This window comes from Xiphophorus maculatus, chromosome 19 (assembly GCF_002775205.1).
Source record: "Xiphophorus maculatus strain JP 163 A chromosome 19, X_maculatus-5.0-male, whole genome shotgun sequence".
NCBI lineage: Eukaryota > Metazoa > Chordata > Actinopteri > Cyprinodontiformes > Poeciliidae > Xiphophorus > Xiphophorus maculatus.
In genome coordinates this window covers 25,546,064-25,565,751 of record NC_036461.1, presented here as the reverse complement: position 1 = coordinate 25,565,751, position 19,688 = coordinate 25,546,064, and the positions used below count along the sequence as shown (strand labels likewise).

At 41.2% G+C, this 19,688-nt stretch overlaps 2 protein-coding genes across 8 annotated transcripts in view; both read left to right on the top strand.

The window, feature by feature from the left end:
• dtnb (dystrobrevin beta) overlaps positions 1-5,551 on the top strand; it is a 39,684-nt gene extending 34,133 nt beyond the window's left edge. For 4 of the 5 annotated variants that reach the window (XM_014468852.2, XM_023352728.1, XM_023352729.1 and 1 more), the window contains 4 exons: positions 311-470; positions 652-741; positions 833-896; positions 1,485-5,551. In XM_014468852.2, the coding sequence (XP_014324338.1) occupies positions 311-470; positions 652-741; positions 833-896; positions 1,485-1,596 (426 nt within the window). In that variant the 3' untranslated portion in view covers positions 1,597-5,551. The remainder of the gene's footprint in view (positions 1-310; positions 471-651; positions 742-832; positions 897-1,484) is intronic. The other variant, XM_023352730.1, reaches the window with a different exon arrangement.
• Positions 5,552-8,218: 2,667 nt separating this feature from the next.
• LOC102219886 (DNA (cytosine-5)-methyltransferase 3A) overlaps positions 8,219-19,688 on the top strand; it is a 46,550-nt gene continuing 35,080 nt past the window's right edge. For 2 of the 3 annotated variants that reach the window (XM_023353160.1, XM_005799291.2), the window contains exons 1-3: positions 8,219-8,348; positions 11,229-11,485; positions 15,450-15,557. In XM_023353160.1, coding sequence (XP_023208928.1) covers positions 11,405-11,485; positions 15,450-15,557 — 189 coding nt within the window. In that variant the 5' untranslated portion in view covers positions 8,219-8,348; positions 11,229-11,404. Of the gene's footprint in view, positions 8,363-11,228; positions 11,486-15,449; positions 15,558-19,688 lie in introns of all 3 variants that reach the window. The other variant, XM_023353159.1, reaches the window with a different exon arrangement.

The following is a 19,688-nucleotide window of genomic DNA, read 5'->3' as shown; positions in this document are numbered from 1 at the left end:
GCATAAATGCGCTCATTAAAGCCACATTTATGCCAATAAATGAAGAACAAATAAGAAATTTTGAGCAACTTTATCTCAGTTTTACTGAACTTTTCTTGTCATTAAAAGATACAGGGCTTTAACATTTAATGTTTAGTATTTATTTTAGGTTGTTACGTTAGAACATTTGACTTATGTGCAAGATTTCCTGTTTTGTTTATTCACTTATCTGTTTTCTATCTGCCTATATGCTAACATTGTAAAAAAGAAGAGGTTAATAATGCAGTAAATAGGTTGTTTAAGTGTTTTTGACTGATTTTGCCTTTCGCAGTCCCAGTCTGGAGGCTCCCCTCATTCTTCTCCCAGCCACGGTGCCGGCTGCTCCATGCCCATGCCCATTCGCTCCACCTCGGCCGGGTCCACCCCGACTCACACACCGCAGGACTGCCTTGCAGGCGTGGGAGGAGACGTGCTGGAGGCCTTTTCTCAGGGTGAGTCGAATCCAACTCCTTACAAAAAAGAAAACACTGATGTAAAAACCCGCTGAGAATCATGGAGCTTCCAAAAATATTGACGCAAAACTAGAGAAATGCCTAAACGGTAACGCAGCTGAAAGGCAACATGTTGCAAAGCAGGACAGAACTAATGATGGTCCATCTTACTGCTCCTTAGGTGTACCCAGAAACCTTCGGAACGATCTTTTAGTTGCTGCTGACTCAATCACAAACACCATGTCATCGCTGGTGAAGGAGCTCCACTCAGGTCGGCCTCCAGTCTGTGTTCAAGGAATCTTCCACTTCCATTTAACCCAAGTCGTTGCGTCTGAAATGTTCGGCTGTGTTTGTTTTCAAAGTGGATGACGCGGCGGAGGACGAGGAGACCAACATGAGGAATGGTGGAGACAGAGGTGGGTCCAGGTACTTGCTGATCCATTAGTCTTCTAACTGTACGAAAGTTAATCATGTGTGTCACACCTAACACAAAATTATTTTAGAGTTTTAACAAATAATATGTAAACGATGGAATAACTAACCAGTTTAATCAGCTATTAGACATCAACTCTAGAATTTATATATTTTTTACATTTCTACTTTTTTTTTCCTTTTTATTTTATAACATTTATCAAGGGAAGAAAAAGCGACACGTTAAGAGGACTCTTGAGTTAATTAAATGAAATTAAGCGATTGCACTTCATTATTGACTTTGTGACAAGCGCGCTAAACATGAAAAACTGAAGTGCGAGCACTTCCTGGTGCAGAAACAGCATCTGCTTCCACTAATGACTGTGTTGTTGCTGTATTTACGTGGCCTGGAAGCACTCTGCACGGCACCGACACCGGCTAATAATAAACTCATCTGGCTCTATTAAACGCCCTACTGCTGCCTTTCTCGGCCCCAAAAGAAATTAACAGTAGAGAGAGGCGCTTTGCCGCCGAGACAGATTTTCATTCATTCGCCCTTCGGGGTCGTCGGTGGCGCTGAACATGCTCTGTTTGTGCGCCCAGGCACACTGAGGGTACAAAAGCACTGAGGGGAAGAGATCCCTACCCCGGCCTGCGAGGACATCCGGTCATCGACTGGGAAGACTCGGCATCAGCAGGAAGCCCCTGGCATTAGCACGTAGAGTAATGCATGCATCTAATCTAAAAATAATTTCACTGTGTGAAAAAAAAGAAGAAAAAAAAAAAGAAGTCGTCACACCTTGCGCCTAGCAAGATGTGTCTAATTACCAAGTGTGTATGTTGTCCTGTAAACAAAACAAACAAGGCAAAAAAAAAAAAAAAACCTGCTGTAAAAATTACCAGAACCTCATGAGTGGGAAGAATGGCTTGCTGTGCTTTTTATCTCCCACTCCAGCAGATCGTCCTGTACATAAACTACTGTAAACACACGGAGCCTTCTCACCGAGGAGACGTCCTGATACCACCTGCTCTCTGTCATGGCTTTTTCTCTCTCTTTTTTTTTTTGGAGTGGTTTACATTTATTTATGATGTTTGTTTTCTTTTTTTTTTCAGGTTTTTGCATGAAGTTGCACTCATGTCTGGATTTAGCTACTGTACTGTACAACGCTATGCCGGGTCTTTGATGGTGTTGTGAAGACAGCTGTGGTGTCAGAAGTGTCCTCCAAGTTCATGCTAGCTGTGTTTACTTGCACAGGGGAAATTCTGGGTCTTTGGGCTTGTTACTGTGAGAAGAAGCTTGAGGAGGCACTATTTATTTATATGTTTATTTTTAATTATTACTGTTTTTTTAGAATTTGCTTTACTGCCATGCTTTATGTGATGGAGAGAGCCTGCCAGAGGAATAAGCAAATGCCTGCTTAAGGTTCCTTTGCTGCTACTGTGAAACCAGGAATGTTTATTCCCCTGAATTTTCATCTTTTGATAAGTGCTTTCATTTTGGACTAAAAGATCGACTCCCTCTTTCAGCACAGATGCTTCCAAAGATATGCTGGTGATTTTAAATCTTTAATAGAAAAGAGAAATTATGAGGCAAGAGCTATGTTAAACTGATAAAGCTGACTTACGAAGTTGAAAACATTTAGTTTTGAATGCTTGGGACTCTCCCTCCCTAAAGCGCCATACAAAGGTTCCTGTTTTATTTTCTAGAATACATTTCTACCCTGGTAATATATTGTTACCCTTTATCAGTGGCGACACAGGCGGGTAATGGCGGCCTAGTTTTTTGGAAATGATTCCTGTAGTTGAAAGTCACTGACTGTAAAACTACCACAGGCTCTTGTGAAACTTGTCACCTCTGAAAACCAGTTGTGAAATTGTTCAACTTAGATTTATGTGACTGTTGTCACGCGAGATAAACTTAATTTAAAACACAGAACAAATGACAGGAGATAAAGACAGGCTGGCGTTTGTATACAAACGATCTCATAAATCTTATGGCAAAAAAGCAAATCAAGCTAATTTACCTCAATTCTAAAGCTAATAATTTCAGGGAATAATGCAGTGCAAAAAATTATTTGACATTTGGGCTTTTTTTTCTTCTAGTGCTTCAGTGTGAAGAGCCAAAAAAAAACCTCTCAGCTGGCGTCCAGAATAACCTGTGCATGTGAACACCCTGCTAATTGCCAAACAAACAAAAAAAAAATAAAAAAAAACACAACAACGAGCCAAGTCTCCTTTACTCCCAATGAATACCGCCTGAAGGGCATTGTTAGCTCAACACAGCACGGTGCCTCCTTCCAGAGGACGCTGAGTGGCTGCTAGGCAACGCGTTAGCGCGGTAACGGGTTAGCGCGGTAACGGGTTAGCGCGGTAACGGGTTAGCCGCAGGGCGGGTTAGCTCGAGGTCAGAATTTCAACGTAAACACCCGTTCAGTGTGTGAGGTTGGAAGGCCATAGAAAACTAGGAAGTGCTTCAAATAGCTTTATTTAGGCGATGAAAGTGAGCAGAAAATGTTTATGTGCAATGACGGTAAATGTGCTCAGGGACTGCAGAGCTAACGGTTTGCTGTTCAAAGTCCTGAAATGTGAGAAATACTGGGATTGATTATTTAATCAATAAGTGAATTTGGACTTGCTTCGGATCACATTTGTGCGGTTTTATCGGGACTTCCCAAAGCACATCTTATGAGTAGTTTTGATCTGTTTTAGGTAGAAACTCTATATGCCTGTGCAGAAATCAATCAATCAGCAAATAATGAATGAGTGATTTGCATTGAGTAATTTGTGTAATGGCCACTTTTATTGGCACCCTTCATGAAGACGATAAACAGCCTAACAATAAAAATCGCCTTTTATTGCAGCTCTGTAACCTCACTTTAAAAAAAATGTGACAAATCTTATCTTCAATTCAAGGTATTTTCTTCCACGTTAAGAAATAATTATGTTTAATTGAATTACTAATTATCTGTACTCCTAACAATCCCATTATTTAATAAATTAAAATATATATCCGAGACGTGTTTTTTCAATACAATCTTGACTTTTTTTTTCTTGTTGCTGATCAGCGTTTCTAGGGAGTTCTAATGATTAATCAATACCTTTTCTGTTTCCTTAGGTCATAAATATGATATGACAGGAACTTAATTTCTTTTAGCCACTCCGATGGACGACTTTGCATGTTTAATCTGCGGTGCTGCACAGCGAGCAGGATGGTAACAAAAGTAAAAAATAAAAATAAACAATTCAGAGCGAAGATTTCTCTAAATTTTCATTGACGATTAAAGATGGATCCACTGCAGGGCTTTGTACCCGTCTCTATCAAGGGTGCCATGAAATGTGTCGTCAGGGATTTTAGGAGAGGAGTTTTTCTTAAGTGCTGTTTGGTTAGAAATGCTTTTGTCTGTGGGTGACTGTGTCGTTTGGCAAAGCAAAGTGTTGTGTTAACAGAGGCTGTGAACCAGTTGGCCATGCTTATTCAAAGTCACACAAGTTATCAAACCGTTTTACCTTTACATGTAAGTTTTTGGTTTGATTCCATGTTGTTTAATGTGGCCGTCTGTAAAAACAAATGTGCATTTTCTGGGTTATAGTTCAGTTCTTTAATCCTTTTTTAACTGAACTGCAGAAGATTTTGCTTTTTGTTTGTTTCCATTTCTGGTTCACGCACTAAGCCTGTCCTGTAAGCTACATAAGAGGTTTCAGCGACACTGTGTTAAGGAAAAAACAAAAAGAGGCTCCTCTGTTGCCGTTCTAAATGTTGATTATTTTTTTTTCCCCTCTCTTTTTTTCTCTGTTTTAATGTATATTGTCTTTTTATTTCTATGCTTCTGCTCTGCAACATTGATGGAGTCTAGTTGTTGTAATGGGTTTATCAAAAACCGCTGATCACCTGGGACACTTTCATTTGAAAGCAGGAAGAATCATTTTAACCACTGCTGCTGTAAAACATGTTTCGGCCCACAAATTATTTGTGACAACGCTGAGATTTAAAACAAACAAAGACAAATGTGACCCTTTCCCCTTTCATTCTGATCCTGCATTTTATCGCAACTCTTAATCTTCCTGTTCTGTTCTTTCAGTTTGTGCCTGTAGCTGTACTGTAAAGTGCTGTATAAAGTAACCATTCAGCAAACGAGATAATCTGTCAGCCTCTGTCTGTGTCAAGCTTTTAGTCTGTGACTTTGTAGAGATTTTATTTACTTGTCGATTATTTTCTCGTGTTTTTTGAGATGGGGATGGTGGGCGGGGTGGTCTTACGCTCAGCCTTTACATTTGTGCCAAACTGTTTGCAGGTGTTGTGTGTCATAGAAAAAACACAGGTATATATCAAAGTATATCTGCATTATTAGTCTGTCGTCGACCTTGATCTGTTCACTGAACGCCTGGGGATGGAAAGTCATCTGCTGCTGAAAAAAAAAAAAGACGCATTTAAGAGTTATACTATTATTATCAAAATGGGGGAAATATATATATTCCTTATACATATATATATTCCAGAGTGATTCATTTTATTTGAACTTGTCCTGAGGCAATATTGTGTGTATCCCGCCCTGTCAGACCAAACTCGGGTTAACGCAGCTGGTCACACAGCGGTGCATACACTGTAATCCTTTTTGTTTTTTCTTTCGTTTTTCGCAGAGACAAGGTGCAAAGCAGACAGCACAGCTTCCCTGACGTTATTTAAATATGTGTGTGTTCTGTACGCTTTACGCTTCTTGTGTGCATTCGTTCTCATGTTGATTTGACGAAACATAGTTTTATGTCACAAAACCACAGTTGTTTTTTTTTTGTTTGTTTTTTCTCTGTAAATACATCAAATGTGAGATATATTAAAAAGATTTAAAATATGAATCGCGTTGGTCTTTTCGTGTTTTCTCGTCTGCTGTTGGATGGAAATACTTTTCAGTGCCAATTAACCGTCATGGTTTGTTTTGTTTTTTTTTGTTTTTTTTAACTGGGGGAGGAAGCCGTACCCGCAAGGGAAAACATGCAAATATTTATGCACCAGAATCCAAAAACTTTATTTCTAATTTGACCCAAAAGCTGAATTTTTGCTATTGGGGCAGGAGTTGGCTCTTTTTGAACCAAACATTAAATTAAAAAAGGACGGGAGATGAGATGAGATGAGATGAGATGAGATGAGATGAGATGAGATGAGATGAGATGAGGTTCACCTTCCAGCAGGACTAGGCACTAGAGGTGATCTGAGAATGGCCCTGTCAAAGTTCAGACCTACATTTTCTTCATGAAAATCTATTACATTGCATCTCAGTCAGTCTCCTCTGACTGAGATTGAGCAATTTCTAAACAAAAGTGAACAGAACAATTCCAACAAAAATGGATAAGCATAAGTATTAACTATGGTTGTGTAAATGCAAATGTGTGCCACACTTTTAAGAATTTTACAAAAGTAAAAAGTAGCAATAGAAAGTAAAGGACAACAATGTATATTTTTTCTCTACTTTCCAAAAATGCACTGCTTTATGTTGCTCTATCAAATAAAGTCCATATATATATATATAAAGCACTGCACGTTTCAACACTTTGTACACCATTTACATACTTTTAGCGACATAATCATCATAACACACTATGTATAAAGAGTCCCACACGGATCGCCCGAATCACAGCCTTCTCCCAACAGCAGGTGTCGCTAGAAGCTCATTTTTCCAACTTGTCGGCTGCATCCTTCCCACTGTTACGTTGTTACCGTCTCGTTTTTGGCACTGCTTTTCTTGCTATTTTTTTTATATAACCAGTACAGCCTTATCGACAACAGTAACAAACGTGAAAAACAAAAGGTAGCAGCAGCAGTACGTTTTCTTGTAGATATCAATGCATTGTTTGTGAAGTCAGTTTATGTATTATAGTATGCTATAAAGAATGTGGAATACAGTGTCCTAGTTTAGCATTCATTCAGTCAATAATTTACTTCTAATTCTAATAGGCGAGGAGTGAATTCCCATGCTAGGAACATTTTTGACCAAATCACCAATTGAACACTTGGTTGACATTTCATATAGATAATGGAACCAAGGCATGTTTTAAATTTTAGCTTTACTACTTTATTTACACTTACACTTACAGTTGTTTCTAGGATTTCAGTAACCCATGACTTCTTGTTTCCATGGGGTAGAAACTATGAATAACACAAGTGGAAATATGCACTAAACAAAAAAGTGTAAAACAACTGAAAATACCCCTTATATTCTAGTTTCTTCAAAGTAGCAACCTTTTGCTGTGATTACTGCTTTGCACACACTCTGCATTTTCTTGATGAGCTTCAAGAGGTCGTCACCTGAAATGGTTTTCACTTCATAGGTCAACCTGCCCTGTCAGGTTAATAAGTGGGATTTCTTGCCTTATAAATAGTCATGAAAATAAAGAAAACCCATTGAATTAGAAGGTGTGTCCAAACTTTTGGTCTGTACTGTATATATATATATATATATATATATATATATATATATATATATATATATATATATATATATATAGAGAGAGAGAGAGAGAGAGAGAGAGAGAGAGAGAGAGAGAGAGAGAGAGAGAGAGAGAGAGAGAGAGAGAAAGAGAGAGAGAGAGAGAGAGAGAGAGAGGGGGGAGTTTGCTTGGGCTTTTAACAGTTTATTAAATGTTAAAAGCTCAGTAGTTTTATGATCAATGATCTGCTTTGATATGAGACGTTAAAGTTTTATTGTTGTTATGATCTATTATTAGACGTTAGAACGTTTAATTGATTATTAAGAAGGATGCATCAAATTTTCAACATGTCGCCTTCTCTGCCAGCTTGTTATTGTAAATAGGAATTTGGTTACTATATAAAATTAATCATTTTTAAAATAACGTGAACAAAAACAGGTATACTATCGTTTTCAAAATGAATGCTCCTTAGAGGTGCTGCCTCATTTCCTATCAGAAACAAACTTGAATGAATGTAAGTAATTTCATATCTACATTTGTCATGGACATTTATAATTGTAGGCGGGATTTTTGCTATCTCATGAACTTTAAGAACCCCCTCATAATTATGACTTTGTTGTCTCGTTATTCATGTATCTCATGTCCTTGTCGACGAGAAGATACAACGTTAATGTTGACAGGTTCGTCTTGTCGCTGGTTCGAGCCCCGTTCCGGTCTCAGTCGCTGTCCGTGACGAAAGACTAATTTGAAGCCAAATAATAAACTTGCTAGCATGAACTTACTATCCTCAAAATTGTAGGTCACAGAAGTATCTATAACCTTTAAAATGAAGCAAAGCCAGCATTTCTTAACTCGACAGTGTTTAGGACCCGGTGGAAGCAAGAGCGGCGCGGAGGCGTCTCCGGGCCTCCGTAGTGCTTGCTGCGCGTCTGGAGAGGAGGTTCTGTCAGGCCGGGGGTGGTGGTGGAGGACGGGGGCGAAAGAGGAAGGAGGCTCCGGGAGCAAGCGAGACAAAAAAGGGTCAGCCCTGGGACTTGGGAGAACTGGGTAACGAACACACGGTGATTCACGCTTTTTTTTTTTTTTTTTTCTAGACGCGTTGAAGCCGCGGCTCTGTCGTAACCGCGCAGGAAGGGTAACCTTTATGAACAAAAAAAAACAAAAAAAAAACCCGAGAGCGGAAGGCGCTCGGTGGAAACGGGGAAATAGCGAAATGTGGGGGGTCGCTTTCCTTGCGGAGGATGCTCACTGGAGATACAGAGGTGAACTTGACCGTAATTTAGACCACAGGACCGGCTTCGCGATTTCGTAATAACACTGTAGACGGACTAAAAGGAGATAACGGGGGATTTACCCTTCAGCAGCCGTGGCCCGTAAGACGGCCACCATCCCCTGGGTCATACTGCTGACTTCCCATGCTGCAGAAGATGTGTAAAACTTTGCAATTGTAAGAGATAGCCACTAGAAATTCAGATGCCCCCCACGCGATGGCTTATCTGGAAGCATGTGGCTTAGATGCAAGGCTAATTAGGAGCCACAAAAACGCCCGAGTGACCCCCAAATCGGCAGAAAAAAGAAATCTCACAGCACATTGTTTGGCTGCAGAAAGAGCTCCCATCCTGTGTGGCTTACGAATACATTTCAGACGATTGATCATTTTTAATGAGTCCACCCAAATGACATGAAAGTGGCTATTCTTTAAAAAAAAAAAAAAAAAATCACATTTCCACGAGTACGACAGCGAGCTCCGGCTGTGTGCGCATGGCAGGCTGCTGGAGGAGTAACTTCAGCCCATGTGCAGATGAAATATTAATGCACAGAAATACTTGCAACGTCTTAATAATCCCACAGCATTAAACAGTCCACACATTAGCGCCCTGGCCATTCAATGAGGACTACAGCTCGGCCACTCTGTGCGGGTGGTGTGAACGGGCCTGCAGGCTATATAGTCGCCATACAGTAGATCTATAGAAGCCAGTGTGGTTCCTATAGCTGCGTGACGTGAACTCAACAAAGAGAAATCTGAGTCTCAGAGTAAAGCCAAGTTGAAGTGAGGAAATATGCAAGTGTGTCAGGGGGCAGGGGATGGTAGGCTGCTGCAGCTCCTCATGTTTTAATGTTGCGACACTAATGGAAAAGTTGACAAGATTTTGGCTTTAGAGAGAGAAAACTTAAAAAAATAAATAAATAAAATAATTAGTTATACGGAAAGACAAATGGGTCACAGTGCAAGCTGTGTATCCTGATGTCTTTGTGTGTGTGTGTGTGTGTGTGTGTGTGAGATTGTTAGAAATGCACCGATCAGGCTTTTTTTCTGGCTGGTTCCGATTTTCAGTTTTCTACCTGCTGACTCTGGTTTAGACCAACTAAATATTCTTATTATAAAAGCGAGAGAGAAAGAGTGAAAAAGAAATAGCTGAGTCTATGTCATTTATAAATGCATCGACTATAAAAAGAAGAAGTTACACGTCGATGGCAGCCTTTGCGTTTCTTAGTGCGGACTACATTAGTGGAGTTGCACCGATCCGAGGCAAAACATTTGACGTTTGATTGGTGCGTCACTAAAAAGTGACGCTACAACCTCATGCAAATTTGGACTTTTCCCAGCTGTACATTTCCTTCCACCCTTGAACACAACCCCCTTTTTACAGTTACTGGTTCCACTCAACAACCTGTCAGACAAACACAGTCTCACTCGATATCTGCAGCCGTTTCTTCTGGGATGCATTTCAAAGACAGTGGATTCATTCGCTAGTAAATATAGATTGACAATGAAAAAACACAAGTGGGTATTAAGGTAATGTTTTGAAGAAGATTTTAGTAATCGGGTGCTCTATCGATTATCTTTTTACGATTAATCGAATAATCGTAAGTCTCTCTCACTTTTTCTTTCTCTGTCATATAAATACGTCGCTCTTCCCAACGATTGCTGTGAACCGGCCCACCAGGCAGTTCCGAAAGGAGAAAAGCTGTCGTACTCTAAGCATCGCGCCAGGCAATTTAAGAATGCTTATTGGTCCCCCGAAAAATGACAAAAACCCGGAAAATTCAACGTTGTGCTGCTAGCACTTAGCAACAACTCATAGACGGAAGTGAGAGCGCTGCCCAGCACAAATAATGACCCGGCCGTAACGCGGTGCGCTAAAAAATCAAACGTAATTTAACGAAGCTTCGAGGCAGACATGTTTTCCTCGAGAAATTTTAATAATCGAGTCATTCGAGGAATCGTTACAGCCCCAAAGTATTTATTCCCACCGCAACATTTCAAAACAAAATCGGAATAAACGGGACGAAGAAAATTCTGCTTTTTTGTATGTTTTGGGTTGATGACGTGACAGGAGGTATAAGAGTCGAGCTGATCGGGTAGCATTAGTGAACACTGTGATGGATGAACAACTTGTGAGAGATTTCGAGAGAGATTCTGAACTCCGGTCTCTGTCCTGCTCCGCTTCACGATGGTCGCAGATGTAACCACTGCGTTTTTGCTCCACTTGTACAGAAGTCAAACAAACACCTTTTGAGTATTTTGAATAAAAACACGTTAACAGAGAATGGGGGGGGAAAGATTAGATCAGTTGCCTTATGCCTTATGTGATGTCACCAGAGGCATGCTTGGGGTTTTTTTTAGGGCAGTTAATCTTGAATAAATTATTTACAAGTAAATCTCAAGACAAATAGAAAAGAAGAGCACAGCATGTCGTTCTGTAGGCGATGGACTGAATACGAAATTAATTTCAGTGATTTTTACCAAAACGTCCAGATAGCAGCTTTAAACGTTTTTCCCCAAGAGTCCTCAAAGTCGTGTTCGCGTTTGTCACCTAAACCGTCGAAATCTGTCTCATCCACTGATCACAATATTTGCGCCTATTTCATTTAAACTGACTCTAATGAACTCCTTGTCATTTTTTTTGTCTCCCTCTATTCTAGGAGAGAAGACAAGAAGGGTCATCTCTAATTTCATCATTTTTTTTTTTCTGGGTTCCTTTTTGAAGTTCATTTTCACTGGAAACTTCCCCCCCTCCAATCTCACCGCCATTCATCTGACATCTGCCCCCCTCAACTCCCCTCTCGGCCCCCACCATAAAAGCCTGTAAGTCTCAACAATGCCATCCAACACTGTCACCAACTCCAACTCCATCTCATGCAAAGGCTCGGATTTCGTGGATTCACCCGGAAACAGAATGGTAAGAAACGACCATGATTAATACCGTGTCTGCAGCTGCTGGCTTTTGCAAAAGCGCAAACATGTACGGAGACGTCTGTAGTTAGGAAGAGGCGCTTGGAGAGTCCGTTCCCTAACTCCCGCTTGCACGCTCATAAAATACACGCGATACTTTACTGACAGATAATCAGTTATCGAGTAAAATTACAGATTTTATTGCGTGGCTACTGAGATATTGCACAGATAAATCCCCGACATTGGGAAATAATCAAGAGACTCCTAAAAGGTGGACGAATCCAACACCCTGCGGCACAGACGTCCCCCCTGTTCTAATAGGCGCCGGCTGATAACTGCAGCATCAGCTCTGCGCCGAGCCCGCAGCATCACCGGATGGCGTGACGTCTGCAGGTGTAATGGTGGCGGCCGACGTGGGCGTTGGCTGCTGTGGGTTCAGTCAGAGCTGGAACGGCTCCGCAGCTCTCTTCCATTGGAGCGAGGTGGTGGGATGGGGCTGGGGCTGGGGGGGGCTGTCCTCTTCCTCCCATGTTCCCATTACACAGCGCTGCCCTTCGTCTAGTTGCCTGGCAACAGACGTTGCCTTTAAATACCCGGCTACCCAGACGGGAAGCGGCGCGGAGACGTTCACTCCAGGCGAGGCCAAATTGCGTTGCAGGCTTCTTTTTATTTTTATTTTTTTATTGTTTTGAATGAAAAAAAAAACCAAAATGTTTGCAGGGTGGAGAGACGGCACTCTGATTTGGCTCAGTTGGTGTCTGCTCTTCCTGCCCCAAACAGGATCGCACGATCCATGAAAGTGGTTCCCAAATGAGCCTGCACACCAGGCTGCACTCAAAACATGCTATTATCTATGCAAATGCTGCTGCCCCGGTAGGGAGAAAGTAGAAAAAAAAAAACTGAAGCACCAGGCACTCTATTAGGAATCACACAACAAAATGAAAGCATCTGGAAAGCACATGCAGAAGGACCGATAATCGCATTAGGCCACAGGTATACATCTAAAGGCCTGCTGGTAATGGCTGCATTATTCTCCGGAATAGGTAGATTTTTACCGATTGCAACACGCAGCAGCGTCAGTCACTCTGATCATCACATGCACGTCTTTATGTTAATTAGTTTATCCTCCTGGGACTGTCATGGCTGATGGATTCATCTCATTTCAGCGGCACGACGTCGTCAGGGTTTTAAAGCAGCTTGACTTTTAAAATTGCCGTGCATGTATAAAAACCAGTTCAATGACTGAAAAATGAAATGTGGTGGGTTTTTTTCCGTTTTGTTTTAAGGCTTTTTTGAGATTTTCTTTTATTTTCTTTTTCTCTTTTCTGGATCCATTGATTGTGCAAAAACAAAAATATGCTACTTTCTGAGGCGTCACGGCCGTCGCAGTTATCGAGAGATTACAATCCCAGAAGCATCGGCGCGGCTCGTCAACCGGAAGCTGTCTGGACCGCTCACTGTGTCTGCTCAAGAAGTGTGGGGGTTTTTTTGGGGGTTTTTTTTTTGCCTTCCAACTCAGGGGAGTGAGATAAAAGTGTGAAGCTTGATAACGACTGGTCAAGAACTGTGTACCTGATTTGCATTTCAGTCCCAAAGCTAAACGTAAACCTGTCTATACATTACGAATCATGCTCAACTCTGATCGCCACGGACATATTTAAAAGTTCTGCAGGCATGAGGCGCCGCTGATGTAGAAATAAAGCAATTGCTAGTCAACTACTGCAGCAGTGACGCAATGATAATATTGCTTAATGCCACACAACACGATGCAAGCCCTGTTTTTACTTTTATTCTTTCTTTTTTTTTCTTTGTGCTCCTGTATTTCACAGATGAGACTTTCATGCAAATGTGCAAAAATTCATTTTTGAGCAGGAATGTCTGGCTTCAGGCTCATTCTGGACTGTGAAGAATGCTGCCTCCTATTTGCTGACCCGCGGCCCTTCATTGATCTGATTGGCTTAGCCTTCCTGTAACGGTGACAGATGCTGTTCTGTGATAGACAAAGGTGATTGATTCCTCGTCCAATCACCTGCTAAATGTGATCGGATGCTGTAAAGGATTTCTTTTATTCTTTCCCAGATCTATCGATAATCCCAAAACTGTAAGGTTTCATGTCTAAGAACATGTTTGTACGACTCTTCAGATCCTTTTTTGAATTGTTTGTTTTATATTTTTAGGAATGTAAGGGAGTTTGTATTTAACAAAATATGAGGGATGCACTTGACCTTAGAAACAACAGAAAAAAAAAAATCTCCCTAAGGCTTTTTGAGTTGCTATTCTGGGGCTTTTCGTTCAGCTCACATGATGAAGAGCTAGATCGGTAATGTGACAAGTTAGCAAAGTCAGGAAACCAAAGAAGAAATGATCCAACATGGTCGGTTATTAAACAGACCGAATGTTCTCGGCTTCTGCTTTAGAGCTCTATGTTTAGCGCGGTGGCCTGCAGGACGGTAAACGTCAGCCTCTAAAAGGTTTTCTTCCTGGTTCGCCTTTTATTTAGCTCAACTCTTTGCAATTGTGATCTCATTTTACCAGAGCGCCTTCTTCTAAATCAGGGGCGTCAAACTCATTTTCATTGGAGAAAATGAAAATGACTCATGATCTTGAGTCACAGGGCTGGTTGTGGCAGAAGATGTTAATAAAACCCATGAACAAACTGCTAAAGTATTAATTAACAGCTGTCTTTGCATTTGATAAGTACTTTTTAAATTAAATGATATTGAACAACTTTACGCACGTGTCAGTCGCGCTTCAAAATTTGTGACTTATTTGCAGTTAAAATTGTGAATTTTGTGGCGCTACTTTAGAAATATTTGCAAGAGGTGTCCTCCTAAAATAATGGCTGAAGTAATTTTTTGTGAAATTGTTTTGGGTGAAAACAAAACAAATCACCTTCTCTTTTTTTGAGAAAAGATAATTTAGACAAAAAAAACACTTTTGATAAGAAATTACTTAGGCTGTTAGTTTACAGAGGTGACAATATGACAGTAAATGGGACTTTTTGTTACTTAGCATCAAGGCAGCTGAGTGGCAGAAGTAAGAAACACTGCCTCCTGCAGGTGGGAGCTAGCAACACTTAAACCCCAATTACTTTTTGACAATTTTCACGGAAACTTGACGATAAACCGTCAGACAAATGTGTGGGGATTTGTTGATTTTTGCGAATTTCGCGATTGTGGACTCAAATCAAAAACTGCTTTGATTTGATTGACAAGGTAACGCTGAAGCACACAACTGTTACCTTGAAGGTTCTACTTAAGCTTCCATCTGGAGTTTAGAGGGCCGCATAAGAAGCTATCGCGGGCCAGATTTGGCCCCGAGGGCCTTGAGTTTGACTCACAGCGGCTTTCTTCTTTCCCGTTTTGTTGTGCGCTAAAAGGCCAGATTTGCACTACTAGTCGTTGTCCTGTTGACAGACCCTCCCACCTTAGCCGGCCACTGCAGCTCTCCATCCCCCCACCGCCTCGCAGTCGCTCTTATTTACATTCAGACTTGGCGCTGGCGTTCCCTTTCAGTCAATACCGAACTCAAAGCCTCTACATTACGGCCGTCCTTTCTCACGTCGGCCTCGGAGCTGCCGACGTGAAGCTTTGTTCTCGCCGGTTGACAGTTTGTATAAATCAAAGGGAAATTGCAGCAGGGGGACGTGGGGGCAGGTCAGCGCGTTTGTAATGGTGTCAAGAGCCAATTGTCTTGAAGGTCAGCGGCGCACTCGCAGAGTTTTCACTCTGGCCTGGCTCAAGAGAGCATGTCATTCGGTTTCTATCTGTCTCATTGTCGGCCAAAGACGCTCCGTGACCTGCTGCACTTTCCTCTAATGTGCAAGTGGGATTTTTTCTGTTGCACTTCTGCTGCTGTGCATTTGGAATGCATTTGCTTTTCTAACTTGTGCTACATTTCAGGACAAAAGGTGATTTTAAAGAATATGTTTCCTTTACTGCCAGTGTTAATGGGTCATTTTCTCTCAACAGGGTGAGAGCGTATTACTGGACGTGGGACAAATGAAGGAGCCGAGGTCAACGTTTAGCAGTGCCTCCTTTAAAGTTGGAAAACCTGGAAGGAAGCGTAAGCAGTTCCCAGTGAGTATTGATCCGACACGTTGGAAAATGAGCCTGGCATTCTGAATGCAGGCAAGTTTTGGTGTCATTTGACCACAACACCTTCATCCACAAATTTGCTGTTTCCCCTAGAGGGCATTTGGCAAACTGCGACTGTGTCTGGTTTAAGCAATCTCTGTCCAATTTCAAACAATATCCACCCAGAGGTTTCACAATAAAAGCACATCAGTTGTACAAGAAGTGTGTATTTTTTTCAGTCAGGATGTAAACTATGTCTCTTGTTTCCTAAAGTGGGCTTAAATTAATTTTTTTTACTAAATGTGGAAGGGATTGAGTCAACTAGATTCTGCTAAAGAAACTATATATTCTCTCCCTTGTTGTAAATGTTTGACTGAAGGATAATTTTCTTGGTTCCAAAAACAGAAATTAAATATATTGTGGGTCATTTGTTGACAGATTTGTGTTTTGTATAATCAAAAGCAAAGAAAAATGAAAAAAAGAAAATGCTGTTCAAAGCTTGAGACATTGCTTTATACCCTTTACACTTTTTAATGATGATATTTGTTCTCTAATGTTCTCTAACAAACATTTGAGGCCTTCACAGAACAGCTGTGTTTGTCTCGCAATGAAAACCACACTGAAGTGGACCATATCGAGGAATCGGTTGCCGTCCGATGTCATTGGTGTAAAAGTAAAGGGAGCGGAGTACAAATCCATCCCACTTTTTTTTTAGATTTTACAAACATTTTTGGAAACCATGTATACTTCTCCTGTTTCACAATTATGCACCACCTTGTGTCGGGCTACCACATGAAACCCAATAAAAACGATTGTGGGTCGTGGTTATAATGTGACAAAATGGGGAACAAAGTGTAAGAGGTGGGAATGCTTTTGCTAAATCTGTGGCGGTAGCCTGCAGCAGTGTCAGAGTTTTGCTTTTGCCCTGCGTTTGCCTGTCTGAGCTGTCTCTGCTTCAGTTTGCATGCTGTCTGTTCTGGCCGGAAGGCAGCTTGTCCTCAGCACTGAAACCATTTTGGATTAATTATTTATTTGTCTGGACAGAAAAGCAAAAAAGAAGAAGGAAAAAAAAACCTTCAGGAGATTAAATGAGGCACGGTCGCTCCTTCTGACCCCCTTCTAAGCACTTCCTTTATTAAAAATATGCAAATAGGCGCAGAAGAAAAGACAGCGGTCAAGTTGGGACACACTTACTTTACTAAGAGTGCTGCGATCACAGCAGCAACAGGAAACGGTTTCAGCCGATCGGAAAAGAGCTGGGCCTTCATGAACGGCGGTGATCACATCCAGGAACCATACTGTGATAAGTTAGGTCAAGAAAACCACAAACACCCATTATAAAGGTAAAATCCACAGTGAACCTCTGTGGAATTTGTTTTCCCAGACGGCACCTAGCAGACGCCTCTACAAACATAAAGGTGTTGATAACACGTATACTTTTATAATCTACCCTTCCTGGACACGCATAGATATCACTATACTTTGATATCTATGGCTTTCCAGCTAGTGGGACGACTGACTTTGGGCCAGAGCCGTCAGTGTTTTGAGTTGTTATCCTTCTCTGAATGACCCAGTTCATACCAATATGAACTAGTCCAACTCTTGATACTATCAGCAGAACTAAAAATAAGCAATCAGACGGTCATTAGTAAGGAAATGGTCAATCTTCCTTTGATTGGTTCTGACCTAAGATCACTGGCAAAGCAACATAAAAATTTGAATTTTTCTGGTTCATTAAATGTTTTAGAAGGAAAAACTCCCCCTTTTTTTTTTTGTCTGTACACACGTCAATGAACTGCGAAGGTTTTTGACTATTGAGTTGAACCAATGTTCAAACTGTCCAAACTACATTATTGCTGTCATATCTGTAAACTCTTAACTGTACTCGACTCCTCGTTCACACGATATGACGCTTCAGTTGCCTTGTCATTTACAGTGCTAATAGTATGAATTACTTTTTGCTGTAACCACAGTTCATTTAGCATTGCAGACAACACCGGAGCATTGTCAAATCCAACCCATGAAAACCCAAACTTTAAATAATCATGGTCATGCTACCTTTTTCTTTTCTTCTTATTATTTTGTTTGTCCCAGACTGTCTGCATACTCATTGTAGCCTTATCTATCCATTTTGTCTCTGGCATAGGCATGATTAAGTTCACTGCAGTTACTACTTCTGGTTAATTGTTTTCCTGCAGCCACTGCAACCATTTGTTGGTGGAATAATTAAAGGCAGCAAGTGAACCTTTGTGTCCTCAGCTGGTGATGTTGAGACCCGGGGTCAGAGCACCACCGTTGCTTCAGCTCTCGTGTTCCTGGTTTGACGTTGCAGAGAGCTATCAAAGGTAGTCTAAGGAAGGCGCAGTGGTGAACTGTTGACTCACTGGTGGCGGGCTCAGGTGGTCCGATCCAACAGATAAAAAGCAAAATGAAAGAAAAGTGGACGTTTGAATCGGCCAGAGAAATCCTGTGGGTTGCGAATAGCAACGAGACAAACTTTCAGGAGTGTACCACAGCTGTCTGGGCTCCTTGTTGTTTTACCAAGAAAGGGCAAAGAGCAGCTTTTTATTCTTTACCCATTAACTGACCCTGTTGTTTTTTAACCCCCATGGGGCTTTGCTTTAATGTTCAAGGAGGATTCCTGTGTCCAAACCACTTGTTGCCTCGCTAGTTCAGTTCAACATAAATTCAGAGTAGACTACTGGCATACATTTTGGATGTAAAGTAGGGTTGTTGTTTTTTTCACCAGATACAGAAAGGTATGTTAAATGGTTGCATTTAGCATATAACGTGGAACATTGTTCTCTCAAATGACATACAGAGCTGTGAAAATGGATTTGCCCAACCTTTCAGAGGTCGTCTTAGGTTACAGATCCTAAAACTAATTTCAGTATCAGACAAACCTTACTTGAGGAACTACAGTTAAGGGGAAAAACTATCCAAACCAGCCAGGCCCAATGTGAAAACCCTTGGTTGCAAAGGCTGACATTAAGTGTTCTTGGTAACGGACTTTGAGATTTTTGACATCACAAAGGAGTGATCTTTGCCACGTTGCAGGGTTTTCTGTTAAAGGCCATGCCACAGTTTCTCTTCTGAATTTAAGTCCTGACTTTGACTAGACCACTTTAGAACCTTCATTTTGGTGCTATGTTTCGGGCCATTTAGTGTTGGTTCCAGTAGATCTTTGAATCTCTGCATAACCCACGTGTTCTTGAGTTTAAGATCACAAACTGATGGCTGCACATTTTCCTTCTGAATTTTCTGGTGGGAAAGTGGACCATCAAGTACGGCAAGTCATCAATCCCAAAACAGCAAGTAGTCCTAAAAAAGTTCAAATTTTGTCTCATTGGTTCAAAAGTCTGAAAGTTTTTTTTGTGAAGTCAATTTTTTTTCCAATTTATTTTTGATTTATAAAGCATTTTCCAAACGTTACATATTGACTTGATTGTGCTATGAAACATTAGGATATATATCTGGAAAATACGTAACATCCCATTTAATGAGTTACAACATTGAAGTGTGACAAAAAAAAAAAAAAACAGCAAAAAAAGAAATGTCTAACTTTACATTTTATCCAGAATATTATTTACTGCCATGTTTTAATGCTAATAAGCTGCTGCACATTATGTAGGATTACCAGTTTAGTGTTGTGCCTCTGACCCCTGTCTGCCTGTCTGGGCTGTCTGATTTACCAAGCGGGACCTCTGACCTCTGGCAGCGTCCACATGTGGTTCACTGGGTCACTTGTCGGTTGCGTAATGCTTTTAACAGCACTTGCGTCGCACCAAACATGTTTGCTCTCGCACTCTTTTGCCCGCGTTTGTCTTCGTTACTGCGTGCAAGTCAGAATATCAATAATCCTGGAGCGGAGGCTTTATTTCTGTCACTCATCGTGTCCGGCTGAGTCACTGGCAGGCTGCTCCTCGTTTGACTGGACTTGTTCGGTTTATGGATAATTTGTCCGATGAGGTCATGCAGACCTCCGCGGCCTGAGAGGGATTCCTTACAGCCGGCTGCCTTTCATTGTGGCTTTGTCTTTACTCGACGTTACAACTTCGACAGAAGTTTATTTCTGCATGGCTTGTTCTGCATCCAGACATTCTTCAGGGTCACGTTGAGAGCAGATATCTTCAG